At 36.9% G+C, this 12,660-nt stretch overlaps 1 protein-coding gene across 1 annotated transcript in view; it reads left to right on the forward strand.

Moving 5' to 3' along the window:
• The first annotated feature begins 316 nt into the window (after positions 1-316).
• The window catches only part of ZPLD1 (zona pellucida like domain containing 1), a 51,189-nt gene continuing 38,845 nt past the window's right edge, over positions 317-12,660 (forward strand). Inside the window, exons 1-2 of the mRNA XM_052648817.1 lie at positions 317-347; positions 3,895-4,008. Coding sequence (XP_052504777.1) covers positions 329-347; positions 3,895-4,008 — 133 coding nt within the window. The 5' untranslated portion in view covers positions 317-328. The remainder of the gene's footprint in view (positions 348-3,894; positions 4,009-12,660) is intronic.

Raw genomic sequence — 12,660 nt, forward strand, 5'->3', positions numbered from 1 at the left:
GTTATGGTGGAGAAGATGGGAAATGTTTCCGCTTAGGTTCTCTACACAGATTGCTGGAGCCACAGTGGGAAAACAAGCCTTTCAGGTCATCCCAAGGTAGACCACAGACACTGGATTCTACTTTGTGATATAAAGCTCAATGAGGTTTCTTGAGCTAGATCAAGACTGGAATACATATGTCTGTAATTGTCCAGGAGCTGGAAAGCCTGAGCAAACAGGACATTGCTCCTTAATGAGTGTAAAGAGTCTCAGTATTGTCTCCAAATCCCAAGCAAACCCATTTCAGATCCAAGCTTGCTACTACTGTGAGCTGATACTCAAGTTTCCTATGTACAAAGGAAATGATGGTGATAGGATTGAGGATGGGGAATGTACAAGAAAATAGTCCATCTTTTTTTTAACTTGTGGATGGAATATGAAGAGCCTTTCAAAGTCTTGAAAATGCCATGAGCGCTGCTAATGTTACAAGGATCAGAATGTGGATATTGCTTACATGAGAGATGTGGGTGTCCTTCAAAATTCCCCTGCTTAATGTACCTTAATATTAAAACACAGACCAGTACAAATAATGTTTTTATATAATTATGTGATTCAACTAATCAGGGCTGTTCCTAGGCCGGGGCCACCTTTGTGTCATGCAGTCTAGCACAGAAAAAGGTGGCTTAACCCAAGGAACACAGGCCCTGTCACTACCCCTCTCTATTGGATTGACAAAACCTTCCATATGTCCAGACCATGCTATTGATAGCTTATGGTGAACGATGTCAGATTCGTGGTCTCCAAGAAAGATTTAGCTTTGGGACCAGGGGCCAGGCTTGAATACTCAGAGCTTTTGTGTGGCCGAAGTTTTATTACAGTGAAAAAGGACAGAGAACGCTTCTGACATAGACATCAGAAGAGCAGTGGAGAATGCCCCACTTAATAGTCTTAATAGTCAAGGCCTTACATACTTTTACCAGACCCACTCCCACAACATACATTTTAAATTAACAAGATTAGAACTAACAATAGAAAGGTCTTACCAGACCCACTCCCACATAAAATAACAGAATTAGTCAGAAGGATCCTGTTAAGGAGAAACATGTCCTTAAGCAAGATACATTGTTGTTATGTAATCAGTACAGAGCTTAAGGGAAAACATACCCTTGAGCAATATGAGTTGTTTTGTTGTGTAATCATTATCTCCCGGCTGAAAGAAAATAACTTATGTCTTATGTGACTAAGACAAAACAATGTAGAAAAAAAACTTTGTCCTTTTCTCCTGCTCCAGGGCCCTGAGCCCTTTCCTCCTGAGGGCCCCAGACTCCTTATCCACATACCTAAGAATTAACTCTCTCACTATGTCCCTTTTGTGTTTGTAGTTTATAAAGTCTATGATCATCATCTTGATTTTGAAATGTTACATATAGAGGATGCCTGAGGGAGGACTTGAATCTGTATCTGCTAAAATAAAAATCAATGGGTTTTCTGTTAAAGCAAGCTGCCTTCTACCTCTACCTTCTACTCTTCAAAAAAAACACTTATTAAGAGTTTTAATATCTATGACAGGCTATAAGTCTTGTTCAAAGTGTAGGACTACATCTTTTATTCAACCTCAGATCTGATCTAAAGTTGTAAAGCAAAGGCTTTACTAAACTGCTGTTAGTGGGCTGTGTCAAGTAACATGTGCTGCAATTCATGGGGTCACAAAGAGTCAGAAATGACTGAGCGACTGAACTGAACTGAACTGAATTGAATAATTCTCAATTCTTCCACAATGAGGTCCTCCTCTCTGATTTTAAAAAATAATTTTCTCCCTCACAATGCCCATATTATAAAATACATCTATTAAACAAATTGCATTCACTGCATAAGAATTTGTTTTTATATGAAAAGATCTATTAAAGGGTACACAATTTTAAAAGCTAAAAAACAACAACAACAACAACAACAAATGATGATAAATGGCAACCAAAATAACACTAAATGTATTTAATAACAGATGATGTTTAGATAGCTTATGCAGCAAACTCTCATCAGAAAGATCTGGAGTTGATTACTAGTCCCTCCACTTGTTTTCCATGTCACTTTAGTATCCTGAGACTTATTTTTCTTTTTCAGTACTCAGAGTAGTAAATTCAATATCATCCAGTGTTTATAAGGGTATGAATGACGGACTATAGGAAAATTATCTGGCAATACACTGCTTTCTTTGTATACAGCATCCACTCAATAAATATTCTTTTTCTCCTGTGAGAGAATATAAAAGCTAGAAAGCATTTCTGAATAATAAAAATGACTCGCTAATGAAAATTCCTAACTGAGTCCCTCAGGCTGGGAGACCTCTCTAGATAGAGAGACAACAGTGTGTGTCTCTGGTGCCTTCTAGGAATTAATGGAATTCATCATGGGCAGGAAGTTGTGGAGACTTCACTGTGTGTGTGGTGGGATGTACCTTTCAGACATAAGCTGCTGTCTTTCCTAACAATCTTCTGTAGACTCCAAAAGTACAAGGCTGTTGTAGTCTATCTGAAATGTCCTGAGGAGCTAGACATTGAAGCCATAGGTGTGGTCAAGAGACCCCAGGGTCTGGGTCAGCCATTTGTGTGAGTCTTTTGTTATGGAGTATCCTACCAGATCAGGCATATGGTTGTTCTTCCAAAAGTCATTAGGTTTGTGTCTGAGTGGTATGTGACAGTGCCAAAGAAGGAAGCTCCTGTTAAATTAATATTTTTTTCTGTTTGTTTTTGGGAAGAAACTCATGCTTTCCTTTCCCACATCCTCACCAACGTGACTTTGTTAATAATAAATATGTTATACTAAAAACACGATTCAAAAGCAAGATGTATTTCCTTCCTTTTGTTAAAAGACTACACTTGGTCATCTAAGGGCAGATCATTAAGAACAGCTTAGATGTTATTATTCGCCAAAACTCAAAAGCTTTAAACATGCAATAAATTATTTGAGTAAGCTATTTACAATTTTATTTTCTTTTTGTTTTATATTCACAGACCAAAACCACCAACCCCAAATAATTTTTTTCCCAATGCTCAGACTGTGCTCTGATAACAAGCTGGGCACTTCTAGAAGATATTTTAACTCTATAAGGCCAGTAAAAGACTTAGGAAAAAAAATTTAAACATCAGGCTGACTGGTATTTAAGTATTAAAGTCAATTTATATTTATTTGTTCAACACATATTGACAATTTCTATTATACTCTTCTAAGAATTCAAGGTTTTCATAATTCTATATCAGATATCATCCACTAATGAGCAGTCACTGGAGGAACCATATTATTCCACACATAGTAGTTTTCTGTTCTTCCTTTGCTTTATTCCTTTGTTTCCTGAGAAAATGATATAGAAACCATCGATTTTGAGAAATATCAGTATCCTGGAATTCCTTTGCTGAGAAGAAAGATTTCTTGACATTATTTGTTCATTAATAGTATTGAGGATTCTTTGAAAATCGACTCTTGGGGGGTTAAATCCCTCAGACTATGGATATTCTACTTTAAAGGGTATCATTGCCTCCACATCATCAGTCTGCTTTGCTATGCTGTTCTAATCTACCAAATACTTGGTTTGAGTTCTTCCTATTTATAATAAAAAAAATTTCATTTGCAAATGTTTTGATTTATATCTTAGCTGTTCTATTACAAAAGTATAGCTTTGTTATACTTAGCAAACTGGAGTTGAAGAATGAAAATAATTTTGAAATGTTGTAGCCAAAATCTCTGCCTTATTGTTGATAATTATTTCTGATAGTCCTTAGGCCTCTAAGGACTACCATCCATGCCTGCATGGATGTAGAAGGCCTGCTTATCCAACAGTGAGTTGAGATCAGCCTCAATCTTCCCAGCAAGTAAGAGTAAAGGCTGGTGATACCCACATGAAAAATAACTCTTTTCTAGGTTTTGCAATGGAACAGATATGGTTGCTGTTGCTACTAACAACTAGAGTGCTTCCAGGGTCTGCTCAGTTCAATGGCTACAATTGTGATGCCAATCTCCACAGTAGATTTCCTGGTAAGTCTGAAACCAATCTTTTCTCTAACTGTATCTGTAAAGAGTGATTATGTTTAAATAGAAAATCATTTAAATGCGTATGTAAAATGAGGGGGATATCTGTCTTTATTAAGTGGATATTAACAAATGGAAAATGACAAAAGACATTTTTCTGAAGTTGTAATTTATAACCACATTAACATATAGAGTGTTCATTGTATTAGTTTACATTATTATAATGGCTGCTCACAGATGTGAAAAATATTAGCTAATGACTCATAAAATTGGGAGAGGCTAATGTCATTCAAACTTTGTCTACTTGATGGATTTTTTCTCATAAATTAATTCAGACTTAAAAAATTTCCATTATATTCTAATAGATTTATTTAGGAAGAATACTTAAAAAATGATTGTGAAGCATTATACAGTACTCAAACAAAATACTATTTCAATGAAATGTTGGGCACCAAAAATACACAGGCCAGCTTCAGAGTGCATTTCACAGCAATCCATTACTATTTTGACAGACATGAGACTTTGACCATCTTGATGGGTGTGTCCCACAGGTTGTTAAAAATCTGCTTTTTTTTAGAGGTAATTTAAGGTTTCACTTAAGTATTCATCTTTTTATATCAGCTGAAGTTATAGAGCCATAGTTCAATATTTACAAAAAAAGGATTAGGTAATCTGAAACTATTTTTCTGCATATGTATCGCAAACTGAAATACATTCTGCCATGTTTTACATGCTCCTGTGTTTGGAGCTCAGCAGAGCAACAGCATACCTACACAGAGCAACCAGTAGGTAGTTATTTAGTTGATGGGAAGTTTCTCATTTATTTGAACACAGGTAATCTGGCTTTCTCCAGAATAAAGAAAGAATATGTAGAAATATCTTCATGAGCCCAGATCTAGTATGAGACTATTTGGTAGGTTAAGTAAAATAAGTAGTTCAGGATGGGGAATGTCTAAAAGCAAGTCTACAAAGGTAAGTTCAGGCAGGGTTCTTAATGATTTTGAATACACAAATGATAGGATTTTTTTTTTTAACCTTTTTACTATGGAAAACTTAAAACATATTCAAAAGTAGAGATTAGTAAAAAAAAAAAAAAAAACAAAAACACACACCCATAGTAATCATCCAGCTTCATCAGTTGTCAGCATTTATAAATTTTGTTTCATATATCTTTCCTACTACTCCCATCTCTAAAATATTTAAAATAAATTCATTGCTCATGTTTCATCATATATAAGTGATAAGAACTTTAAAAATCATTACACTATCTGTTTAATAAACTTAATAATAATTCCTTAATATCATTCAATTTTCAGCTAAGTTGCCTCTAAATCAATTTGGTACATTTGTTGATGCATTTCTTGAGTCTGTTTTAATTTATAGCATGCCTTAGCTTTCCTAAAATGCCATTTATCTCTGTAAGTAACTTGGTCATTTATTTCTTAGAATTCCAACACTTTGGATCTGGCTGAGTGTAACTCCTTTGTGTCATTTAACATATTCCTCTTTTCCTATATAACGTGTTAACTTATTAGAGCTAGAGGTTTGAATGAACAAATTCAGGTTCAGTTGTTTGGGCAAAAGTAATTTGTGTAATGAAAGTGTTTCAACTTTATTTTGTAGGCAGTGAAGAGCCATTGCATCTTTTTAAACACACCTTTTTAAGGATTTTATGTGGTCACATTTTATTTGAGAAAGTAGACATTGGGGAAAAGTGTGAAAGATAGAATCAAGTTAGAAGACTAGAGGCAGAGAGAAATGTCACGAAGGCAATGGCAATGGAAGCAGTAGAAGGAGGCAGCTATTAAGAGATACAGTATTGTGGTGGATACATCAGAACTTGAGAATTGATTTGATTTGGGAGGTGAGCCAAGGAGAAGACCAGAGGGTATTTTGAAATTGAGTAATTGAATGTTGATACTGTTAACTGACACTGAAAGCATAGGGCATTTACATGTTTTAGAAAGGAAGTTTGGATTAGAAAAGAATGACTTTGAAGTACTTTTAGAATGTAGAGAGGCAGCCTCTACCCAGAAGTAGGAAATACAGACCTGGTTTGAGGAGAGAGGCTGAAAACTGAAAAAAGCTGTGTGAGAGTTGAATCCCTGTGCAGCGAGTGAGCAATGAATGAGAGACAGGAGAAGGGGAAGGAAAGGTGTGGAAATACATTACTCTTTAAATAACTTTGGTGGTAAAGGAAAGAGGGGGATTAAGCTGAACCAGCAATTAAATGAAAAAAGAGGATTTGGGGATTAGAGGACTAGAGACACCTAATCTATTACATAAGAATATGAATCAGCAAAGGGGAAATATTCAGAGACTGGGGATACTAACAAAAAAAATACTAACAAAGTATATACATGAGCAAAGGGAAAGTATTCAGAGACTGGAATACTAACAAAGAAATACTTCATGTAATGAGGAAAGAAAATATGGAAGAGATCAAATGTACAGGTGGGTAGGAGTTCACTTTGGAAAAGTAGTACTTGATTTAGGAAAGAAGAGAAATAAAAGATACAGGCTGAGAACTTGAGAGGTTCTAATTGTGTTCATCTCCTCAGTGAAGTGGGAGGCATAAGCCCTCAGAGAGGGAGGGGCCATAGGCCTGGCTGAGACCTGGGAAGGGTAGTCAAGTCTTACTTTATTATGGATGGAAAAGAAAGCCAAAATGTAGGAAGACTGCTCAATAGAGAGAATATAGCTGATGTTGTAGTTATTATACTTGTAAAGGTAAATTAACGTGTCAATGAGCCAAGGAGTGACTAGGACAGCAAAAGGAAGTACTTTGCATGTGAAAGTGAAAGTGAAGTCACTCAGTTGTGACTCTTTGTGATCCCATGGACTATAGCCTACCAGGTTTCTCTGTCCATGGGATTTTCCAGGCAAGGATACTGGAGTGGGTTGCTATTTCCTTCTGCAGGAGATCTTCCCAACCCAGGGACTGAACCCCAGTCTCACACATTGTAGGCAGATGCTTTACTATCTGAGCCACCAGGGAAGTCACCTTTTTTTTTTTTTTTAATGTGGTAAATTTTAAAAATGATGTGGAAGCTTCCATCTACAATAGCACCTAGAAGACCAGCATCAAAATCAGCTGAGATAGTTGTTATGTTTGGACTTCATCACTTCCCCCCAGATGTGCTGTGCTGTGCTTAGTTGCTCAGTCATGTCTGACTGTTTGTGACTCCATGGACTGCAGCCCATCAGGCTCCTCTGTCCATGGGGATTCTCCAAGCAAGAATACTGGAGTGGCTTGCCATGCCTCCTCCAGGGGGTCTTCCCAACCCAGAGATTGAACCCAGCTCTCCTGCATTGCAGGCAGATTCTTTACTGACTGCGCAACAGGGAAGCCCTTACCCCTGATATGTAGTGTCAGAATCTCTGAATGTGGTACTGGGTATTTTTAAAAAATCCTGCAGGTGAGTCTCATATGCATTATGATTGAGAACAATTGACAGTGTGTTCCATTATTGAGTCCATTATTCCAGTCAAAAGCATAATTATGTATTAAGGAAATATAACTAAAACCAAAATCTTCTCCCAACCCAGAAATCCTTTCCACTAACATAGCAGACATGAAAACACTCATTGAATTAGCATTAAACCAGAATATGATGTTCGATACAGGCAATTCACTGAAAGTTTGCAAAGGCAGAAAGGAGTCTCACTCTTTTACATAGTCAAGCAGAGACAACAAATTATATGCATATTTTCAAAATAAGTAATAACTGTCCTAAAGTAAGAGGGCTTGACAGCACCATTTGTCATGTATTCATCCTAAATTTACCTGGTTATTGGGGTGACCATTCATGCTAGTGTATTAGCTTTATCCAGAGAAAAAAATAAAAATTTCACATCTTTATGAAAGGAGGTACTTTTGCAATTTGAAGCAAGGTTCCAACTGAAATTAGGCTCCCAGCCTTCCCAGACTGTGATATAAGGGTACTACTTTCCTTGATGTTTATATTTCTAAGAGATAGTTCCCAAGTCCTTGAGAAAGACGTCCCTCAGTTGCAAAGCTAATTTTCAAAAGAATTTATATACATTTCACGAAGATGAGAAAGTACTTATGCGTTTTCTGATATAAATGATCTCTTTATTTTCAACAGGGAAAATTAAAATTTGCATTTGTTCTTACACATTTTTGCACTTTTATTTCTGTTGGGCTTAGACAAGTATCCAAACTTCCCAAACCTGTGCATATACACACACATACTGTTGCAATTTAAAATTTATATAATTAGTATCTAAAATTCAGATAAATTAGAAAGCCCAAGAGAGGCTTTAGTTATATGGATATTTTTTTCAAGAATTTTTGCAGCCCAGTTTCTAAACCCATTTTTGCAGATTGCTTGCAAAAGATCAGAGTGAATAAATAAAGCCTGAAGGTTAATTGCTCACTTCCCTCTTGACTTGTGGCTTCTCTTCCACATCAAGATCACCCTTGATGTCATCAAGAGTTCCACAAGCTGCTCAGATACTAAGCAAAGGCCTAGAATGAGAATGAGTCTGGCAAAGGAAGGAGCTATCTAAATGCAAAGTAATGTTAATAATGATGAGAGTAATCATCTCACCCTATCTGACCTTTGCTGTTTCATGACATTAGAACTATTTTCTTTAATTTCCATGGCATTTATCCTTGAGTCAAGGGATCTATCATGGTTTAATTTATTTTAAATTTAAAGGGACACCATTTAATTTTAAAGGTAGTTAACTCTTGGCTATCCAAACTAGTGGCAGGGAATAGACTCTTGCCCCACTGACATTATAATTATGCTCTTCCAAGAATAAAACTCAAACCATAGTTGACTTTTTGAGTACCAAGGAATTATTTGGCTGCCAAAGTGAAATATACAGGTAAGTCTTTTTGGCCTCTGCAATAATGTATACTAGTCTCTCTTTTAGAAGATGGTATATATGAGAGTCTGCTTGAGCTTCCAAGTCCCTAAAGAAGTCTTTAATGATAAAGGCACAATCAAGGAAAAGATTAGGTTTATGACGCCAGAAACTTTGTGACCTGATACTGTTTTATGATGAACTAATGAGTCATAGGAAACTGAATGTTAGTTTTATATAACTTGTCATTTTGTATTCTATTTGAAATAACACTAAGAAGGAGTAAATACAATACATTTAATGCTGGGCACATTACATAATTCTCTCTTTTATTTCTTACAACAAACTTACAAAATTGTTTTTAATTTTCATTTTACAATATAGAGATTGAGGATTAGAATTTGTCTAGTACTAGGAAGCTAGCAATTGTCAGAGATATAAAACTAGAACTCTTTTCATCAAACCATGATGCTTAAAGTAATCTTGAACACTAAGTTTAAAAAATGCTATCTGTAGAAAACCAAACAATCCAATTATAAGTGGGCAAACAAGTGAATGGACAGAAAAGCCATACAGATGGCCAACAGGCACATGAAAAGATACTCAATATCACTAATCCTCAAGGAAATGCAAGTCAAAACCACAATGAGATATCATCTTAAATTTGTCATAATCGGTATTATGAAAGAGACAATAGATAACAAATGCTGGTGAGAGGGTAGGAAAAACAGGAACCCTTGGGCACTACTGATGGAAATGTAAATTGGTGTAGCCCCTATGGAAAACATTTTTATAAAGATTCCTCAAGAAAGTAAAAACAATACTACCATACAATCCAGCAATTCCATTTCTGTGCATATTATGTGAAGGAAATATAATCACTGTGACAAAGAGACATCTGTACCCGTATATTCACGGTAGCATTATTTACAAAGAGCCAAGACATGGAAACAGCTGAAATGGTTATCAATAGGTGAATGGATGAAGAAGATGTGAGATACACACACACACATATGTGCACAATTCAACTATAAAAAAGAGGGGAATTCTGCCATTTGTGATAACATGGATGGGCTGTAAAGGTTATTATATTAAGCAAAATGCAATACAGAGAAATACAAATCTACATGATCTCATTCATTGGTAGAATCCAAAAGGCAAAGCCATAGCTCGTGGAAATGAGAATAGGTTTTCTGTTACCAGACTCAGTGGTGGGGACATGGGAAAATGAAAAGAGAGTGGTGAAAAGGTACAGACTCCCCATCATAAGATAAGTAAATGCTAGGGGTGTAATGTTCATCGGAAGGACTGAGGGTGAGGCTGAAACTCCAACACTTTGGCCACCTCACGCGAAGAGTTGACTCATTGGAGAAGACTCTGATGCTGGGAGGGATTGGGTGCAGGAGGAAAAGGGGACAACCGAGGATGAGATGGCTGGATGGCATCACTGACTCGATGCACATGAGTTTGGGTGAACTCCAGGAGTTGCTGATGGACAGGGAGGCCTGGTGTGCAGTGATTCATGGGGTCGCAAAGAGTCGGACATGACCTAGCGACTGAACTGAACTGAATGTTAAACATGAGATTATAGTTTACACTGTCGTATATTTAAAATATATAAAGAATTGCTAAAAGAATAAATCCTAAAATTTCTCATTACAAGGGAGAAAAAGCATTTTTCCTTTTTTTTTTTTTTGGTGTCTATATGAATGATGGCTCAACATTAAATTTATATTAAATTTATTACTTAAATTTATTGTTATAATCATTTCGCAATAAATATAAGTCAATTCATTATGCTGTAAACCTTAAACTTATATGGTGCTGTATGTCAGTTAGGAAAGCTTACAATGAATGGTGCTGGATTCTTGATCTCCAAAGAAGATTTAGCTTTGGGACCAGAGACCAGGCTTGATCACTCAAGAGCTTTTGTGTAGCATAGTTTTATTAAAGTATGAAGAGGGACAGAGAAAGCTTCCGACACAGACTTCAAAAGGGGGACAGAGAGGGTCCTCCACTCACTAATCTTAGCAAGGGAGCTATATAATTTTTTACTTGGTTTTTCAGTTCAGTTCAGTCCAGTCACTCAATCGTGTCTGACTCTTTGTGACCCCAAGAACCACAGCACATCAGGCCTCCCTGTCCATCACCAACTCCCAGAGTTTACTCAAATTCATGTCCATTGAGTTGGTGATGCCATCTAACCATCTCATCCTCTGTTGTCCCCTTCTCCTCCTGCCTTCAATCTTTCCCAACATCAGGATCTTTTCAAATGAGTCAGCTCTTCGTATCAGGTGGTCAAAGTACTGGAGTTTCAGCTTCAACATCAGTCATTCCAATGAACACCCAGGACTGATCTCCTTTAGGATGGACTGGTTGGATCTCCTTGCAGTCCAAGGGACTCTCAAGAGTCTTCTCCAACACAGTTCAAAAGCATCAATTTTTCTGCGCTCAGCTATGTTTATAGTTCAACTCTCACATCCATACATGACTACTGGAAAAACCATAGCCTTGACTAGATGGACCTTTGTTGACAAAATAATGTCTCTGCTTTTTAATATGCTGTTTAAGTTGGTCATAACTTTTCTCCCAAGGAGTAAGCATCTTTTAATTTCATGGCTTTAATCACCATCTGCAGTGATTTTGGAGCCCCATGCCCCCAAATAAAGTCTGTCACTGTTTCCACTGTTTCCCCATCTATTTGCCATTAAGTGATGGGACCAGATGCCATGATCTTAGTTTTCTGAATGTTGAGCTTTAAGCCAACTTTTTCACTCTCCTCTTTCACTTTCATCAAGAGGATCTTTAGTTCTTCTTCACTTTCTGCCATAAGGGTGGTGTCATCTGCATATCTAAGGTTATTGATATTTCTCCCAGCAATCTTGATTCCAGCTTGTGCTTCCTCCAGCCCAGTGTTTCTCATGATGTACTCTTCATATAAATTAAATAAGCAGGGTTAATTGGTTATTACAGTAAATAAAAAGAATGTCTCAAGGCTGTATAGATCTTACTAGACCCACTCTCACAATTTACATTTTAAGATGACAGGTTTAGAACTAACAGTAGAAAGATTTTACCAGACCAACTCCCATAAGATACATTTTAGGATAACAGGATTAGTAGGAAGGTTTTCAAGAAGGAGGAACTGTCCTCAAGAAGGATACAATGTTGTTATATGATCCTTGGCAAGCCACTCCAGTATTCTTGCCTGGAGAATCCCAAGGACGGGAGAGCCTGGAGGGCGGCTGTCTATGAGGTCACACCGAGTCGGACTCTATTGAAGCGACTTAGTAGCAGCAGCACAGAGTTTAAGCTGAGTCGTTTTGTTGTGTAATCATCTGCTCTGGGCTTAAAGAAAAAAACATTTTATGTGACTAAGACTAAGGAATGTAGAGAAAATAAATGTTTGTCCTTTTCTCCTCCTTGAGAATTCCAGATCCCTCTCTCCTACTCTGGGACCTCGGACTTCTTCTCAACCTGCCTAGGAATTGAATCAATCAATTTTATCTCAATAAAAGTGAAATTTGCTCAATAACCTCAGATATGCAGCTGATATCACTGTTCTGAAGCAAAGAACTAAAGTGCCTCTTGATGAAAGTAGAGAGGAGAGTGAAAAAGTTTTTTAACTCACCATTCAGAAAACTAAGATCATGGCATCTGGTCCCATCACTTCATGGCAAATAGATGGGGAAACGATGGAAACAGTGACAGCCATTATTTTTAGTAGCTCCAAAATCACTGCAGATGGTGACTGCAGTCGTGAAATTAAAAGACGCTTGCTCTTTGAAAGAAAAGTTGCGATCAACCTAGACAGCATATTAA

This window comes from Budorcas taxicolor, chromosome 1 (assembly GCF_023091745.1).
Source record: "Budorcas taxicolor isolate Tak-1 chromosome 1, Takin1.1, whole genome shotgun sequence".
NCBI lineage: Eukaryota > Metazoa > Chordata > Mammalia > Artiodactyla > Bovidae > Budorcas > Budorcas taxicolor.